Here is a 20,000-nt window from a genome sequence, read left to right on the forward strand (position 1 = left end):
CATTACACTACCACCACCCTACAGGCTACTGCACGCTAGCCCAGCTCCTTAACCACTACACTACCACCGCCCTACAGGCTACTGCACGCTAGCCCAGCTCCTTAACCACTACACTAGCACCACCCTACAGGCTACTGCACGCTAGCCCAGCTCCTTAACCACTACACTAGCACCGCCCCCAGAGTAAATTGTAAATCTGCTATTAGAAGTCCTGTGACTGCTTTGCTCGAAGCCATGGGGCTCTCCTGTTGAGTTTTACCTCTTAAACAGACATATTTGGGTTAGTCACCAAATCTAACACTAAGAGAATGACAGTGATGGCGTGATGGGAGAGAGAGGGAGATGACCGATGGGATGAATTCACAGAGTTTGAAAAAACAGTTTTGAACATAAAAACAGATTATGTCATTCAGATCACACAGTTATAATACTCAGACAGATACACCCTTTCACCAACATTAAACAACTCCGTTGTGATTCTCTCTCTTTATACCACACACACACACACACACACAGGTAGCCATAGATAGACAAACACAGACACACACACGGGAAACAAAAGCGACCTCTGTCACAGTAATTAAGCTGACCAGACCAGATGCCTGGGAGACCATTCCTGCTTCCAATCACCTCTCCTAAATCTGTCTGTTGGCGTGGGCAGGAGGGATAGAGAGAGAGAGAGAGAGAGAGAGAGAGAGAGAGAGAGAGAGAGAGAGAGAGAGAGAGAGAGAGAGAGAGAGAGAGAGAGAGAGAGAGAGAGAGAGAGAGGGTGAGACGTCCCTCTAAATGAACCCCCCCCCTCATGCGGCGGAGGTTAATGGTTAATGGGATCCTGAGAGCTACGCTAACATGGAAGGCATCATTAAGGCTGGCCAGCCGAGGCCACACACACTCACATACACTTCCCATCGTCAACTCCACCACACAGGTCATGTCAGACCAGGCCACCCTCTCCATCTTTCTCTCTCTCCTTTCACCATCATCCTATCCCTCACTCTTCTCTGTGGTCTTCATCACCTCATGTTACCCCCCCCCCCCCCGACTCAGTCTCTACACACTGTTCTAATCTCCAGTCTGTGGTTTGTGTATATTTCTCTGTCCTCACATTCCCTGCATTGGCTGCTATCTCTCACTTAGGTTGTCTTCCTCTTCCCTTCCAACCCTCTCTCTCTCCCTTCTCTAGTCGGATTACTCTCTCCATCCAGCTGTACGACTGGAGTATCAAGATTAGAGGGAGAAAACAAACAGCTATGTGAATTTAAACAGAACCCTTATCACATGCTTTCTACCTTTCCACTTGCCTCTCTCAGTCTGCAAATCTCCCTCACTCGTTTCTTTTCTTTAATCATATTTTTCCTGCCTTACAGTATGCCAGAGAGAACAGTGAAGAGTGACAGGAAGCTAGAGGGGGAGAGAGATGGGTAGGGATCAGGAAATGACCATGCGTTGGATTCGATCCTGGGCCACTGTGGACACTTGGACCAGAGTGTAGTACGAACGCTGCATCGACTTGCATCGTAGGATGCACTTAAAATATGTGGGGGATGGAGAATCCTAATGAAACTGTTATAATGCATGATTCAATTGGGCACTTAACCCCCTAAATGGTCAACTCAACATTTTGCCCATGGTATAATCCTCCAGATTATTTATCTTCTTTGTCTCTCTCTCCTCTACCACTCTCACCCTCTCTCTGTCTCGCTTCTCTTTTGTCTGTATTCTCAACCTGTCACTTCTCCTTTCTTCCCCCCTATCTCTGACCGTTTGTGCCTCTACAGGTCTTGTGCACACACAGAGATGGCTGGCGAGGCTATAATTCATGGCTCATCATATCTAATCCCTGAGGCTGTGGTCACAAACGTTGATGCATAGGAGATCATGTGTTTTAACCTGGCTTCAGGTAACACTCAGTATTCTCCTCCCACAAATGACATAGAATTCTCATATGGTCTTGTCATGACTGTAAGAGAGCTTCCAAACAAACACACACACACACACACACACACACACACAAAGTGATGGCATTTTGCTTGTCTCTGGACCTGATAAAAGCCATACGATATGTACGTAAAAGTGCACACTAGAGAAATGGCATCGCTAACGTCTTACAGGGTGAGATTGAACAACCTTATGAGACTAACGGACTTATTAATGGACAAATATACCTGAACAAACTATTAACAGTGACAGCATGTGGAAGGTCTCTGAATCAGACAGAAGAGGAGAGCAGAATGCACTGAATGTTTTTATTGCAATAATCTGACAGAATAGCAAAGTGCCTTTTCATAGATTCAACGACTGCTACAACTCAATATATATATATATATATATATATATATATACATATATATAAATATATATATATACATATATATAAAAGCAAAAAAAGAAAACAAACAACTAAACAAAAGTGGAAAAAGTAATACAACATATATAAGCATTTTAAAAAGCTATGGCCATTTTTTTCGTTCAGTGCACAATTTCTGTCAATTTTAAAAAAATGAACAAAAATTAAAAAACATTAAAATACACTACTTGAAAAAAAGCAGCACTGGCTGAACACACATCACCACAATGATTTTTTTTATCTTACATAGCACATAGCCATGAGCATGCAGTCCTCATCATGTATGTACAACATTGTGAGAACATTTTGAGTCTGCTGAGAGTATGTAGTACTACAAAAAAAAGAAGATACTAGGAACACAAACCAGAGTTCAGCGTTAAGTAGTGTATAGCTCAAAGAACAGCGGCACCGTTGAGGACATCACACACACAAGCCCAGCCTTCCATTTCCTGTGGGGGGAGAGTTTGGGGTCTGTCGTGCTCGATCCGGGGACCCATTTTGGAATGTAAAAAAAAAATAAAAAAAAATACAGTTTGCAGTGCAATGCAACCGGGGGGTGGTGTTGGCACAAAATCTCTAAAATTTGAGAGTTGTTTTTTCTATTTTTTTCTAGTCTGAGACTGCCCTATAAATCTTGTGAAATGACAAATCTGTGTAATTAAGAGAAATGGAAAAACAGAATCTGTGACCTCATCTAGCAGAACTGTCAGACCTTGCTGTGCTCTACTGTGCATAGATTGCATCCTCTGAAAATATACCTTTTCTGGTTTTAGTGAAATAAAACATTACACCATTTGTCATTCAACCACTGCTATCAAAGAATCAGGGAATGCAGCCCATATCCATGGCAACAGCATTCTATCACTACTCCATGTGGGATAAAATCAAGTCGCTTACATTGTCACTGCTAAAAAGCAAATATGTTGGTGTTCCAGAGTGCAACACCACCCCTCTGTCCCCACCCACACACTACTGCCCCGAGCATCAAGAACCCCCCCCCCCCCCCCCCCGCAAACGCAGGAGCGTGGAGCGGCTGGCACTGATTCGGTGTGATGTCAGAGACACACAAAATGCTCGACAACATCACCACGATGCCTCCGCTCACATCATGCACTATACATCTGGACACTGAGAGGGAGAGTGGTGTGGAGGGCGCACCAATGACATTCTCCGAACCGAAGCTAGTGCTGTTGCCATGACGATGTAGAGATACCGCCACGGCTTTGCCCAACCACGCCCCTTCTCACCCAACACATCCCTCGGTCATTGCTCAGGGCCCTTCTCCGGAAGGCAAGCAAATATGGTGTCACTTCCTAGTCACTGTAGTTCACAATGAAGTCTCCTCCAGCTACGCACTGCTATGTTAAATTCACATACCCTAACTAAGCGTCACAGTACATCTCAATAAATAAAACAAGACAACCAACAAGCTTCAAGTGGACCCTCGGTTGTGTTAAGTTGGTTTCTTTTTTTTGTTTGTTTTACTTGATTTTTAAGTCCCCTGTACATATGGTTGAATCAGTAATGTCATCAATACTGTTTACACAGAACCAAGCCGCTTGGCTAGGGAGTTTGTAAAAAAGTCTCGTCTGATGCTGGCCCATGTTAATGACATCATCATGAGTGGACCTGACCTGTGATCATCTCTGTGGCTGTTTCCCAAAGTCAAGCATGCTTCCTTGCGAGTCGGGTTCTACGAAGATGGCATCCCTAGCGTTCTCGGACTCTACTTTGGAACAGACTCGCTAGTGTGGACGTGCACGTCACCACGGTTCAGCCCGAGCGCTTCTGTTCAGTAGGGGTGCTGCTCCGATGCATGTCAACGCAGAGGATTATGGATATTTTTGTTCACTTGAGGATCCACAGATGCATTCTTGAAAATTCTAAGAATTAATGACGCGAATTTCAGAGCATTCTTGACGTCGGAACAGTGCTCGGCGCAGTTCGGTGACGTGGTGGCCTTTGAGTAGGCTTTGCTTCCCTGACTTTGGGAAACAGCCTGTGTTTGTGGGAATGTCCATTTGGACTACAATGGGGGAAATGATCAGATTGGCTAGTAATCACCCCTCGCTAACCAATCAAAGCCTGCTTTGTAGTGTTCCCGTGGTCTGAAGCTTTCACTAACAAAATCTTTTAATCTCATTAAATAGATGAAAGAAAACAAAAAAACAGTATCAAATAAATAAATACTAAACAAAAAAAAGCAAACAGCAAAAAAAGTATCTGTATTTTTCCCGCCCAGAGATTGACAATTTTGAAGGCGGAAAAAAAGACACTATCGGAGCGTAGAATATAAAATATTGGGGCATCTAATTCGTCTTCGTCATGAGTTGGCAGGGACTCAGACGTAGTAACTGAAACGAGAGTGTTTGAGGACCCAATTATCAAAACAAACACGTTGGAGATGAGACCACATTGTTGTCTCTCGCTTGCTTGTTTTCCCTCCTGTCGTCTGAGGGGGGCATAATTGTTATTCCCATAGCAAGCACTCTCTGCTATTGATTTTAATTCTAGAGTGGCAATTTGGAGATTGGCCAATGAATCAATATTATTTATTTGTTTTAATTGTGAAATGTCACCCCTTTTAAGATTCCAGCGGGCACGCCTGCTGTGTTGGTACGTGTGCGTTGTGTTAAATTGCAGCATGGGTCAATCAGTCAGCACTAAGACCTTGCCCTTTACGAGACTACAGCTCCCATAATCCCTTGATGGAAGATGAAAAGTCTTATTTACACCAAAGCGTTTGGCTGAAGGCCTTTAACTTCCCTCAAAGTTTTCTTAAACCTTTTGTTCAATGGTGAGATCTACTACAGCTAAGAAAAATAACAACAACAACAACAATAAAAAACAGGGTCTGGGCACCAAGACAAGAGTCCTCAAGTCCTCAAGTCCTCAAGTCCTCATGTCCTCAAGTCCTCATGTCCTCAAGTCCTCATGTCCTCATGTCCTCATGTCCTCAGCTCTTCTAGCCTTGCAGGCGCTCCAGGATGGAGAGAAATCAGTCTTTGGAGCTCAGTCAGGGAGGAGCGGGGCAGACCAAGCAAATAAACGTTCAGTCCTCTTCAGGCCTGGCAAAGTCTCTGCTGTGGTCAAGCAGTTGGTCAGTCAGTCGGCATCATTCAATCTCCATCCACTAATCACTTTAGAAAAAAGACAGTCCATTCTCATGTAGTTGACAGTGGTACCATTATACAAAACCAGTGGCAAAATGAGGAGTGTACACACACACACACACAGCAACGGCATTTATGACAACCCTCAACAACCTTCAAGAGCAATGTCCTTGCTGAGGAGTTGAGATTAAGGAAATAACTGGTGATGGCACCCATCCCTCTCCCTTTCATTTCAGGAGAGAGGGATTAATTCAACGAGGAAAGAAAGAAAGAAAGAAAGAAAGAAAGAAAGAAAGAAAGAATTAAGTAGATTAGGAGTATCATACACATATCAGCCTGAAAACTGGCAGGAGAAACACCTGGACACTAGCACTAAACTCATGTTTGCACAAGCACAAGCACAAGTACACACACACACACACACACACACACACACACACACACACACACACACACACACACACACACACACACACCCACCCACCCAATTCCAACTCTCAATGTGCGTTTCTTTTCTCCCCCTCCCTAGTGGGGACGGATTTAAGCTGTTCCATCTCATCCTCTCTCTGCCTTTAATCGAGCAGCGCACGTGATGGACCCACATCCAAACAGCAGGGATCCCCTTACCCTTCCCCATATCGCTCTTCTCTCTTCCCACCCTCCCCATGCGGGGATGGCCAAGGTGCTCCTGGCTGGAGGCGTCTGAACACCCAGATAAGAGTTTGGCCAAGTGTTTGAGGGTCTTTGGCAGTGCAGACGTGCCTGGTCCGAGTCCAGGAGACAAGAGTCAGCAGGAGTTGGTGTGTGTGTGTGTGTGTGTGTGTGTGTGTGTGTGTGTATCCTATCAGTCCAAACAAATACAGGTCTGGGAACAGTGGTGAAACGCATACCGTCAGTGTGGGAGACAAAAAGAGAGTGAGGGAGACAGAAATCACAGATCACTGTCAGTGTCTTTAATTCATAGTGTTTGTGCCTTCTAGAATAATCCTTCTTCAGACTGAGATAGTCCAGCAACTATATACGTCAGCTAGTGTTTTGAAACAAGTGCGACCAAAAATATCACAAAGCAAAAAAAATATGTCTACAAAAAAAAACATGAAAACAATTGTAACTCATAAATTGCAGTCAGACATGAGTAAAGAAGAAGAAGTAAAAGTTAGAGCAAAGGGGAGGATGACGCCAGTACTGTTCGGTCCAAGAGAAATATCCTCCCATCTAAGCCACGCACGGGCTTTGTCCATCAAAATGTGTGAGATCGGCTGGCATTGAACAAGGGGGGTGGGGGGGGGGTCCTTGAACAAAAATATTAAAAAGAAAAAGGAAAAAGAAGATTATCAACTCAGGCACATCAGACAACCATATCTCCTCAGCAGTTGATGTAGCCATAGCGACGACCTGGAGGGCTGTATGTTCGTGTTTTGGTGTTTGTTTAGACGGATTGATCAACGGAGGGAGGGAGGGAGGGAGGGTGAGAGGCCGGGCCGGGAGCGGAGGCGAAGTCCCAGACACAGAGAGACTCTGGGGAGGGGTGTCGTCATGGGGACAAGCCAAACGATAGAGAGCGAGAGAGAGAGAGAGAGAGAGAGAAAGACAGAGAGACCAGAGACCTCTTGGTAGAGAAGGCGTGAAGGTCAAGTCAGAGAGACAGAGACAAAAAAAGAGGGATAGAGAGACAGAGTGAGAGAGTGAGAGAGCACCAGACGCCTGGGTCTGTGGGTTTGGGGATGTGAGGAGGCCTTACTCCACGGAGCCGGGGTGAAGACTGAGTGCCGGGGGGTCCAGGCAGGTGGGCGAGTAGCTGAGGTGCGGCTCCTTGATCCACAGCAAGGGGGCGCCGTTCTTGCCCTCCTGGCTCTTGCTGTGGCTGCGGCTCTTGTAGCGCACCAGCAGCACAGCGATGAGCAGCATGCCGAAGATGGGGAACGGGTAGAAGAAGACAAAGTAGAAGAGCGAGTCGTTGGAGCACACCACCGCCTGCAGGCTGGAGGCTACGGGGGGGAGAGGGGGAGAGAGAACATCACAGAGTTCAGTCTTTCATCTCTGCTTTAGAAACACAAATGCCTGTAATGTCAGAATACCAACACAGCTTATTTGAATTTGAGATGGAAAGAGAGAGGGAGGGGGAGGGGAAGAACGACAGAGCAAAGAAAGAAAAAAAAACTGCATGTGAGAGAGAGCGAGGGAGCGAGAGAGAAAAGAAGAAGAAAAGATGAAGAGAATGTGAGTGGAGGATGAATGAAACTAGCTAAAGCCGAAGTGAGTGAGACACACGCATAGAGGGTGAGCGAGAGCAAGCAACAGAGAGTGTGAGGACATGCTCATGAATATTAATGTCACTCATATTAATATTAATCGGCTGAAAAGCACATGTCTTTCTGTGGGGTGCCTGCAGCTTAGTGAGAGGGCCTTTAAAAGGACACAGGCCCTCTCCCATCTCATGCATATCAGAACCTCTCTATCAGGTCGCTCACCAGAGCCATATTGTCTTTCCAATGCAGACAAATTGCTTCAGATAACAGTTAACTGTGATTAGACCTCCAGGAGTCTCACGTCCAGCCTACCAATGCCACTGGAGGAGGCTGTGTCTCTCCTAGAATCTCCAACATGCGGGAGCTCTTACCATTCTGGTAAATGTGCTTGTGTGTGTGTGTGTGTGTGTGTGTGTGTGTGTGTGTGTGTGTGTGTGTGTGTATGCACACATGAGAGAGAGGAGGGCGAGAGAGTGAGAGAGACTGATAAACATAAATGCAGACATATCACCTTGTTTGATGTTTCTCTGCCTCATACTAGCATTTGTATGCATTATGTGTCATGTACGTTATGTCTGATGCATTGTTTTGGTGATACTGTTGTAGTCTTATCGATGTCAAATTCATAGACATACAGTAAACACACTGCAAGCACACAACTATGCAGACAGCCAGAGAGCCAGAGAGACATTCATATATTTAAAATATATATTAAAACAAATGTATCTCTGAAGCCCATACCTTTGTGGAGCACGTTGACGATGGTGATGCCCGAGTTGTTAGTGGTCAGCCTGTACCAGGCCCCTCGCGGGTTGAGCAGCCACTCCTCCACGTGGCAGTAGTACGAGCCGGCGTCGGCCGCCCGCGCCTTCTGGATGGTCAGGGTGTAGAGGTCGGAGGTTGTGCGCTCAAACTGCAGCCGCGACTCTGGGCCTGGCGGCTCGGTGGGGCTGCAGTTGCCGTTGCCGAAGACGGCGTCGTGGCCGATGGAGAAGACGCACTCGTGGTCGCCGGGGGCGACGCTGTCATCCGAGCTCGCCACGTACCAGGAGACGGAGAAGCGGGAGTCGCGCGCAGACTGCGTAGGGATGCTGCAGCCCAGCCGGATGGAGCCTGACTCTTCCACCGTCACGTTGGACTCTGCCTCCTCCACCTGCAGGCGAGCCTCTGTGTGGGGAGTGGACAGAAGAGTTAGGACATTGGGTTAGAATGACTTGAACTACATGATGATCGAAGACTGTAACTAACTATAACTAAGTAGGGAAAGATGTTAACATGACTTTACACTACAGGATGGTAGAAAACTACCAATAAAATGTCAAAATATAATTTTTTTTTTTTTTAAATAAAAAGTAAATTAGACTGAGTGGGACACATGGGTGGGTTACACAGGAAAAGTGATGGCGCTGGAGGTCAGTAACTGGACCTTTGTTCAAGCCTTGTTCCTGCTGACCCTGTCAAAGTGTCCTTGAGCAAGACGGCTCCCTTGCATGGCAGCCTCCAGCATGCTCACAGGAGAAGTGCTATGTAATTGCAGTCTATTTACCAAGTCAAATGGACAAACCTACATGGACAGCATTAGAAGTTCAAAGCTCTTTGAGATGTTGTTAATCCTGTACCATCCTTTGATTCTTTTCCCACTTTTTTCAAACTAAGATGAGTTATGCTGACCCCAAACTCACTGTGCTTTAGCTATGACTGGTACAAACTTGACTGGGAGCATTAAATGAGCGAACAGTAGCACCAGGTCGAGTTTTCCTGCCTCAGGTTAGTTCATTAAGCGCGAAGCCCAAAAAGTTCTCCTCTAAAGAAAGTTCAGGGAGTTCTTGACAGTTCCCTGACCCTTGTCCTGGGGGACAGGGGGGATGTGATGAGTTTCCACCTGATTGCTGTTAGATCTGAAGATTTTGAAGATGCCCTTGATGAGTCAATTACATGAGCTCAGGTAATTAATCTGAGATGTCCCGCTTTGCCTGATTTAAAGGATTTAAAAGCTGTGATGAGACCCCAGACGTCTTGCAGTGTAGAGAAAAAGAGTAGAAATGTGTGGTGGTGTCGTCCTTTAGCAGCTCAAGAAACATTGGTTTAGATTTCAGACTTTCCCCAGTGCTTTAAAGGCAGGAGGTGTGTAGGTGAGTGTGGGTGCGTGCACATAGTTTGTGTGTGTGTGTGTGTGTGTGTGTGTGTGTGTGTGTGTGTGTGTGTGTGTGTGTATGTATGTATGTATGTGTGTGTGTGTGTGTGTAAACATAGTTTTGTGTGTGTGTGTGTGTATGTATGTATGTATGTATGTATGTATGTATGTGTGTGTGTGTGTGTGTAAACATAGTTTGTGTGTGTGTGTGTGTGTGCATGTATGTATGTATGTATGTATGTATGTATGTATGTATGTATGTATGTGTGTGTGTGTGTGTGTGTGTACATAGTTTTTGTGTGTGCATGCGTGTGTGTGAGTGTGTTCAAGGGCATGGTTTGCAGGCATTTGCGAAGAGGCAATAAGAGAGACATGTTGACACATCTGTACATCTGTTTCAAACCAATTTAGTTTTAATGGGGAAATCATACAGTTAGCAAACTGTCAACAAACTTGCTCTCCAAATCAGCGACACTAAGTAAAAGTGGAAACAACACTAAATCTAAAAATTTGCATTCCTTAAACGCTCCCAGCACACAACTCTTGCCTTGTCACCTCCGGCTAGACATTTTGCTTTTTGTATTTAAACAAGTTTAGTAAAATATGAAATGCTTAAAAAACATGACATAAACGCACCCAAACAGTCTCCTTAACCCCGTCACCTAACAGCCGCACCACAGCGGGAGTCTAATTTAAGAGGCGTGTGGGTGGAGGCCCAATGGATGTCAAGTCCCTCACACCTCGTCGCGTCCTCACATCTTTGCTCCTGAGCTGCTGTGAGATCAGACTAAAAATATGTGTCGAGCGCACAGGGTGCCTCGCACTTCAACTCCTCTCGACTTGAATGACGAAAGCAGAGAAACTAAGAAAGCAAGCAATAACAACAAACAAACAAACAAACAAACAAACAAACAAACGTATGGCCTATGGAACAGATTAAAGGTGGCATACTTTTCCTTGTTTCTTTTTATTTTTAATGTTATCTGCTATCTGCTTTTACCGACACATTTCTGATTGATTCCCCTGCGCTGTACCCGGGTAATAGAATATAGAATGAGAGCAGCCAGGCTTGAACTCTTGGGGGAAATCTAGTCTGCTAGTTTTCCAAACACATCTACATATACACATATGAGCATCTGTGTGAGAAAATGAGCTTGCGACTTGACAGTGGATGATGGAGCTCAGTTGCTTGGTGAGAATAAGTATGGTGCAAGGGACTGAAGGACAAGGAGTGTGTGAGAGTGAGTGTGTGTGTGTGTGTGTGTGTGTGTGTGTGTGTCTGTGGCCAAGAGATTGACAGGGGATGCAGTAGGTACGTGGGTATGGATTAGGAAGTAGAAGTGAAAAAAGTACTTTGTGTGTGAGAATGCGTGTGGGTCTCTGTGGCATGTGTCCATGTATGTATGTCTGTGTGTCTGTGTGTGCACAATATAAATGTGTTGTTGTTGTTGGTGGTGTTGGTGTGTGTATGAGTGTGTGTGTATGCGGATCAAGAGACTGGGAGGGAATGATGGAGTGATGAAGGCTTGGAAATACTGGAGACAGAAACTGTGTGGTGATATTCTGTTACAGGACTTCAGAAAAAATGAGATTTTCAGGGCCCAGAACACTCCCTCAGAATAGCAGTTGGTGTGTGAGTGTGTGTGTGTGTGTGTGCGCTCGTGCTTGCTTCAGCAAATCCAACAGAATAATTGTACAGCAGTAGAGTCCACACCGTGCTAAATACAAGATCAGCCAGGGCCGAACTCTGCCAAAAATCACCTTCTCTGACCTTCAAACATTTTGGTCGGGCAGATGCCATGGCCGCCCGTTGCGCTCACCCTGCATCTTATTAATGGCCCCCAGGACATACGGCCCAACAGATTGGTCTCTGGGACATCAGAGAGGTGATAACCTGTTTGTTTTTGGGGCAATGTTGGGAAAGAACACTGGCTGTGAGAACTGCTGTGAGCCAGAGAGAGAGAGAGAGAGAAAGGAGAGAAGGATAAAAGAGAAAGAGACAGAAAGAGTGAAGGAGAGAGAGAAAGATAAAGAAAGAGAGAAGGAAAAAAGACAGCGAATAAAATGAGAGAGAGAGAGAGAGGAAAGACATGAATGTTGGAGCAGAGAAAATGAATCAAAGAAAGAGGAAGAGAGGAACAAGAAAAAAGAAAAGAAAAAGAAAAGAATGAAAGGAAGAGAAAGAAAGAGAGGAAGAGAAAGAAAGAGAGGAAGAGAAAGAAAGAGAGGAAGAGAAAGAAAGAGAGGAAGAAGAGATGTGAGCTGGAGCAGAGAAGGAGAATCAAAGGGTCAGAGAGTCGAAGTCGGAGAGGAGAGGAGAGCAACAGGGGAGAGGAGAGGAGAGGAGAGCAACAGGGGAGAGGAGAGGAGAGGAGAGCAACAGGGGAGGGGAGAGGAGAGGAGAGGAGAGGAGAGCAACAGGGGAGAGGAGAGGAGAGGAGAGGAGAGGAGAGCAACAGGGGAGAGGAGAGGAGGGGAACAGGGGAGAGGAGAGCAACAGGGGAGGGGAGAGGAGAGGAGAGGAGAGGAACAGGGGAGAGGAGAGGAGAGGAGAGGAGAGCAACAGGGGAGAGGAGGGGAGAGGAGAGGAGAGCAACAGGGGAGAGGAGAGGAGAGGAGAACAACAGGGGAGAGGAGAGGAGAGAAACAGGGGAGAGGGTGGAATGAGTGAGTCAGATAAAGAGCACAAAGAGAGCACCTAGAGGAAGGCCTGGAGAAACAACAACACACACACACACACACACACACACACACACACACACACACACACAGGCAGACACAGACACACACACAGAGCGAGGGCAGAGAAGAGAGCAAGCGACACAAACACAGTGTGTGAGGGTGGGCCAGGACAGGCGTGGGGGCAGTGTGGACCGTGTCCAGTGTACCCAGCATGCTTTGAGGCAGCTGGTGCCGCGTCTCCTCACAAGCCTGAGCCCGGCCAGGGGCAGGTGGACATGTGATGAGGTCATCAGAGCGAGATGAAGCTTTTACAAGGACTGCCAGGAGGGGGGGGGGGTTATGGGATATGGCTGGATGGCCACAGCCGGGTGAGGGAGGGGTTTAAGGTGGTCCACTGTGCCATGTGTGAGCATCAGAGCAGGAAAAGTGGCAGCAGGAGTCGCTACGCACAGTCACAGTACTGCACTGCACTCACAAACCAAGCCACCAAACAAGCCATGCTAACCACTGTAGCCACATGCTATGGCTAGAACAGTGCTGACTGGAAAAAAGCAGAGCAGAGTTGAAGCACTGGAACTGGGCACTATCAGTGCAACAGCCCTATTACTAGAGGCATGCTGCCTGCTCACAATTTGTTTTGATGTGGCCTTATGCTAAACTTATTCAAATTCATCCCCCAGCCCTCACCAATCTACACTCAATTCAGCATATGGTCAAAGTGAAAACAAACCAGGGCTTTGAACCGATTTGTTTTTCCAATCGGTTCATTCCAAACAGAAACGGAATTATAACGTTTCCGGTTATGAGTTCCACCAATAAATTGACGTTCCCGAACCGGTTAGAACAAAAAAATACTGTTCCCGGAACGGTTAATTTCGTTCCTGTCAGCTGTTTAATGCTATAGAATTATGTCACATCTTTCTCATCCAGCTTAAACCAAATGTAATAATATTACAACCATTATTACATAATAATAATTATATTATTAATAATAAAAATAATTAAATAGGCCTACAATTATTTCAAATGTGTAGTTTATTGTTAAAAGAGAAAAATTCCACACAAACGTAACAACATTATTAAGACACGTGGACATGCCACTCGGGCAACAACAAATTGCAACTGTCGGGGGGAAAGGCCATCAGTAGGCCTAATGTTCGCTAGTCCATCATTAACGTGGAGTCGACAAATATAGCTATTGTTATTGTGTTTGGAATGAGCGTTTTAATTAACGATGGATCGTAATTTACCTCTTATTTAAGATGTGGAGTGGAGACTTTGTAATCCACCGCTCTCTCTCCATTCAGTCAGCGAATGTCTGATGTGATGTCACATAGGAAGTGAACCTCAGCCGTCATGGTAACGTTTTAGTTAATTAGGCAACAAAAACTTTGAGGAACGAAATAAAACCGGTATTAACCGGTTACCATTATTTTTAAATAAGTGTTCCTGTTCCAGAAAACGTTTCCGGTTTCGTTTCTGTTCCCTGTAAAATACAAAAAGTTCCCGGTTTTCGTTTTCGTTCCTTTAACCGGTTCAAAGCCCTGAAACAGACTTTAGATGACTAAAAAGTGAAGCGATCTAAACATGCACTGTATTCAACTCAGTATAATGCACTGATTACGTCAGCTACAGTATAACCCAATATAACTCTGTATAACTCAAATTCACAAATACTCTAACTTGCTTTCACACACACACACACACACACACACACACACACACACACACACACACACACACACACACACACACTCTCTCTCTCTCTCTCATGAGTGATGAGTCGAGGGCTGGCTCTGCCCTGCTGGGAGGCCTGAGGTGGTGAACAGTGCTGACTCGTCTCCATCTCTGTACAGACAAACAAACCCCCCAGAGACCTCCCCTCCCCTCCCCTCCCCTCACCTCCACTCCCCCCCAGGGACCTCCCCTCCACTCCCCTCCAGCCAGTAGGAGTTAAGTCTTATAGAGACGAATGACGAATTAGACCAGCCTCAGACGAGTCCAGGAAGTGACGTCAATTCCAGAAATAAGTACATAATTTACTTTACTCTTTATGGAGAATACAGTGGGGAAAAACGTGTTTTCTTTTACAGTTCATGGAAAAAATAGTCACATTAGGTAGAATCTTTTTATTATTATTCGTAATTCACATGTATTTATTAAATAATCGATCGCGACTGACTGTCCACGTGATCTGCCAGTCAGCTGGGAGGAGCTCGTGACTCACGCATAGGGACTCACGGCAGATATTGCGCAAAATGTTGGTTTATTTAAATGTTGGTATCTTTATAGATGTCCTTCCTATTCATTAACATGAACATGATGACTGACTAAATAAATGACTACGATGTTTAATAAACCATTGTAGGCATACAAGTTATCATTATATCACATCAATTAGTTTTCTGTAGGCTAGTCTAGTGTGACATGCTTTACACTAGGCTACAGCATAAAAAAATAGGCTCAACAATAGGCTATCAACACGTTTGCAGTATCACTGTTGCAGAAATCACATACAAGAAAGCATCCTCTTGATTGTTTGTACATTTTTGCATATTCCAACATAACAACTTGTCGTTTTTCTGCCTTATTTTCTAACTACTTTTACGAGTCTGCAGTATCACCGAGTAGCTGTTACAAGAGGGTCTGGCGTCCCTTTGTTATGACGCAACTTCCTGCGACAGTCATTCGTCGGAAAATGACTTAACTCCCTCTCCCTCCTGCCCAGCCCCACAGGCCCCCACAACTGGACCAGGGACCTCCCCTCCCCTCCTCTCCCCTCCCCTCCACTCCTCTCCCCTCCCCTCCCCTCCCCTCCACTCCCCTCCCCTCCCCTCCACTCCACTCCCCTCCCCTCCCCTCCCCTCCTCTCCCCTCCCCTCCTCTCCCCTCCCCTCCCCTCCTCTCCCCTCCCCTCCACTCCCCTCCCCTCCCCTCCTCTCCTCTCCCCTCCCCTCCCCTCCACTCCTCTCCTCTCCACTCCCCTCCCCTCCACTCCCCTCCACTCCCCTCCACTCCCCTCCCCTCCCCTCCACTCCCCTCCACTCCACTCCACTCCCCTCCACTCCACTCCCCTCCACTCCTCTCCTCTCCACTCCTCTCCACTCCCCTCCACTCCCCTCCACTCCCCTCCCCTCCACTCCCCTCCACTCCCCTCCCCTCCCCTCCACTCCCCTCCACTCCCCTCCACTCCTGCCCCCACCCACAGGCCCCCACAACTGGACCAGGGCCAACACGCACACACACACGCACAGCCTGGGGGCACACCGCCATACTGTCAATTACACTACATCACCCTCCTGGAAATACCAAGGTGTGACACAGCCAACACAGGTTCACCCATCCAGATGCTGTGTGTGTGTGTGTGTGTGTGTGTGTGTGTGTGTGTGTGTGTTCACGTGTATAGGTTTGTGTAATGATGTTCTGTCTACTCTGCTGTCTACATGCACTGCACATATAATGTATAGCACTTCAGCATAATGCATAGCCCTATACATTATGGACATATCATAACAGTGTAGGTCCCTGGGCAGCCCTGCTATTATAATAATATCCATTTCCCATAGCACAGTGGCACAGTGTCAAACTAGCCTGGGGGGATTGGTCGCCCTGTACCTGGATGACGTCCAGAGGCCACATGCTGAGGGGAGCATATAGGCAGGTTACTCTTCAATCCTTTCCTCTACATTGCTCTGGGTGATATTTGCACACACACATTATAATATGCTATATTTACTTAATGCTTTATTATGCTATATTTATTCTCTATGCTGTATTGTCTGTGCTAATACTTTTAATACTTGAGGCGAAAGAGCTAAACCAAGAATCAACAGTCTAATAGCTCATCATCACTTTATTACTTAGGCCCCACAGCCAATACAAATGATAACAAAACACTTCACTTCTCTTTCCTTTAGTGGTGAAATAAAAAGCTGTTCTGATTTGGATGGAAGGGTATATGCTCAGGGGATCAGAGTTCTTATTGGCACTCACTCACGGTAGGCTCAAAGTGGCTGTGTAAGTGCTATTTGTTACATCTTTCTGCTACAAGATGTCAGATGTTTTACTAGATAATAACAATAACACTGTTCTGTCTGCCCCCAGAGCCAGAAATGTCCTCTGCACATGGGCATTCTTCCTTATTATGTTCATATTTTTGATGACAACATAAGATCTTATATGTGTATATTTTATGTTGTATATTAGCGTCATGTCATATGCTTGTCATGTATTTTAGCTGTTTACTGTGAACAGGGTTCTTGCAGGTTTCAGTAAGTCAAATTTAACACCTTTTTAAGACATTTTAAGACCATAAAGATTGAAATTTAAGACCTACACGACGCATTACCAAAAAATATTCAAATCAAAGAAATTCTGAAAAAATCAACAGCAGACATCACTGTGATCTAGCCAGTGTTGCCACAGTTACCTTGGAAAAGTAATCTAATTACTCCTTTAAAAAGTAATTTAGTTACTTTTAAAATCAAGTAATCAGTAAAGTAACTGAGTTAGATTACAAGTTCCTTTATTAGTTACTTTCAACAGCTGCCGACAACAGCCCCGCCGCCTCAACATAAAAATGACAACCGGTTTTGCCAATACTCACTTTATTGGAAATGCATTTTAACAGCAATGTCAACAATGTATAGCAGACATCCCAACCTGAAAAAAAGTAATTTTAGGGAGGTAGCCCTTTAGCCTACTTAGATACTGAAATTCAGATGTTCAGGCCTATTGATAGAAATTGTGATGATAAAATATGTAGATTTTGGTAGTTTGGGCTTTTCATTTTCAAAAAGAGAACAAACGGAAGAGCGCGGTGTTTGCAAAGAAAAGGCTTTTCATGTAGCCTTGGCAACTAGCCATCTAGTATAGGCCTGAATAATAGCAAATTAAATGACACTTGTTAAACTCACCTCAAAAAGTATTTTGCAGCCATGGGCAATGCTACAAACAGTGCAGTGTGCAAGACTATCATTATGTTTTACTCTTATGAGACAAGGGTCTGATGTGAAATGGGTCTTAAATGCTCCTTTTTGGGGGCACTGACTCTGCTCTCTGTCTTGGATGCGCTTCAGGCACACACGCACCACCCCTTTCTCTCCCTCTCCGTTGTGTGCGCGCTAAACTCAGATGCACACACGATTTGAATTCCCGGTCTGGCTTGCGCGCTCTTGTTCGTTCTAGATTCCGGGAGATTTTATCTCATTTGCGGGCGTCAGGAAGCCGCTATCGGGAGACTCCCAGAACTTCAGGAGACTTGGGATGTCTAGTTAGACAGCACTTTGTCACCAGCACAGAGTGTACAACGTACCTTAATGTTATCATGTTTAGCGGACACAAACTCAAAATAATGACTGTATAGCTAAAATGCGCATCTCTCTCCTCCCTCTATTGTTGTTTATGTTTGTGTTGCTGGTGGTATTACACGTGAGTCATCATGCTGAAAATGTGAGTGTTAATCCCCGAGACAAGAAAAAAGCAAAGAATATATCTTTTACTAAGGTAAATGACAAAAATAGTGACCTAACGCACAGTGACTTGGATAAGTAACTTTAATCTGATTGCTAGAAATAGTAGCGCGTTACCGAAAAAAAATGGTCAAAATAGAGTAATGCGTTACTGGCATCACTAGCCATTAGGGTGCATCATTTGCCCCAATTTTGGAAATTCAACTTGTACCCAATTTTAAAATGTGACAATACTAATGAAAAGAAAATGTGTAGAATATTAGCTGGATTGAATAGTATCTAAGGGGTCCACCAAGCCTCTAAAGTTGCTTCTTAGCAGAGCCTGTATCCCCGCTCTGGAAAAATCAGTTTTTCGTAAATAACTTCCAAAATAATGCATATCTTTTGGTACCAGTCTGATATCTCTAGCTTCATTGGTTTCTAAAATATTGCATTTTCCCCCTATTTTTAGCATTTCTTTGTCCCAATATCTATAAAAAGCAGATGTGAAGGTAGTCCAGTCATGGTCTTATATGAAAATCCTTTTTTTTTTCATATTAATATAAGTATAAATATAAGTATATATACTCTTTTGATCTCGTGAGGGAAATTTGGTCTCTGCATTTATCCCAATCCATGAATTAGTGAAACACACTCAGCACACAGTGAACACACAGTGAGGTGAAGCACACACTAATCCCGGCGCAGTGAGCTGCCTGCTACAACAGCGGCGCTCGGGGAGCAGTGAGGGGTTACAGTAGGTGCCTTGCTCAAGGGCACTTCAGCCGTGCCTACTGGTCGGGGTTTGAACCGGCAACCCTCCGGTTACAAGTCCGAAGCGCTACAAAGAGCACACACTCTTTACATGTTTCCCTTCCTCTTCCTCAGGTTTGGTGTTTTCTTTCTGTCTGCTTCCACCACCTGCAGAACATTCTGGTAATGTTCTTCTCCTCTTGCAGAGCCTATGTAGTCTGTGCTGAGCTTCACATTACGCTCTGCGCTGTCATTGACCACATGCATGGACTCTTAGTGAATCAAGGCCTCATCTTGGTGGTTGCAGTGTTCAGTGGCTGTTGACGCATGCCATGGAACGACCTGCAGTTCTTCAAGAATTTGCTTCGGTATTCACATGTTTCAGCAGTGATCTCCAAGAGTGCAATGAAGGCCTGTGAGAGACACCAGTGGTACTTCAGCACAAGAAATCCCTGGCACCAGCTTGCTTGCTGTCAAACCATCTACCTCCTGCACATGTCCAAATGACAGATATGGCTCAGGTTTCGGCAAGCCCAAATTTCCAGGAAAGATAACCCAAAAGACGACACTGGCAAACCTGGGACCTGATTTGTGGAATATCTTTCATCTTCTGCAGCTGGACCCTGCTTTCCTCACCACTGACATCTCAACCTGGCCTGCTCACCCAGCCTACAAGGAGGCCTTGATTCACTTGGAGGCCATGAATGTGGTCAATGACAGTGTAATGTGAAGCTCAGACTACATAGGCTCTGCAAGAGGCGAAGAACATTACCAGAATGTTCTGCAGGTGGTGGAAGCAGACAGAGAGAAAACACCAAACCTGAGGAAGAGGAAGGGAAACATGTAAAGAGTGTGTGCTCTTTGATGTTAAAACATCAACATCATATGTTGGTTAGTTATTAAGAATTATGTACTGTATGTTCTATCTATTCATGGATTACCCATTTGCTCAGTCATATAATATGTTTGTAGGAGGTTTACAGTTTGTCTTACACTTTGAAATGTAAGGTGTTCATAGTTCTAGAATAGGGTAATGTTAGTTAATGGAATATAATTTAAGATTTTATTGATAACTTACTTTCATGCTGTTATTATGGAAAATCCATGTGAAATGATGAAAATCCATGTGAAATGACAACTGGCATATCTCAGGAAGTAATAAAGATAGAGACACACAGCTGGCACCAAATGATGCGCAATGTACATATTTATATTCAACTTTCTTTGACATTATAGGGCTAGATCTATTATTTTTGCCGTTATTTAAGAAAA

At 45.1% G+C, this 20,000-nt stretch overlaps 1 protein-coding gene across 1 annotated transcript in view; it reads right to left on the bottom strand.

Moving 5' to 3' along the window:
- Positions 1–3,368: 3,368 nt before the first annotated feature.
- Positions 3,369–20,000, bottom strand: part of igsf3 (immunoglobulin superfamily, member 3) — an 88,987-nt gene continuing 72,355 nt past the window's right edge. Inside the window, exons 6-7 of the mRNA XM_076281411.1 lie at positions 8,451–8,876; positions 3,369–7,448 (exon numbers count right to left, since the gene is read on the bottom strand). Coding sequence (XP_076137526.1) covers positions 7,198–7,448; positions 8,451–8,876 — 677 coding nt within the window. The 3' untranslated portion in view covers positions 3,369–7,197. The remainder of the gene's footprint in view (positions 7,449–8,450; positions 8,877–20,000) is intronic.

This window comes from Alosa pseudoharengus, unplaced genomic scaffold (genome assembly GCF_046254945.1).
Source record: "Alosa pseudoharengus isolate Yale_2024_CS ecotype anadromous, Long Island Sound unplaced genomic scaffold, YU_APseudo_1.1 YU_APseudo_1.1_scf_121, whole genome shotgun sequence".
In the NCBI taxonomy this organism is placed as follows: domain Eukaryota; kingdom Metazoa; phylum Chordata; class Actinopteri; order Clupeiformes; family Clupeidae; genus Alosa; species Alosa pseudoharengus.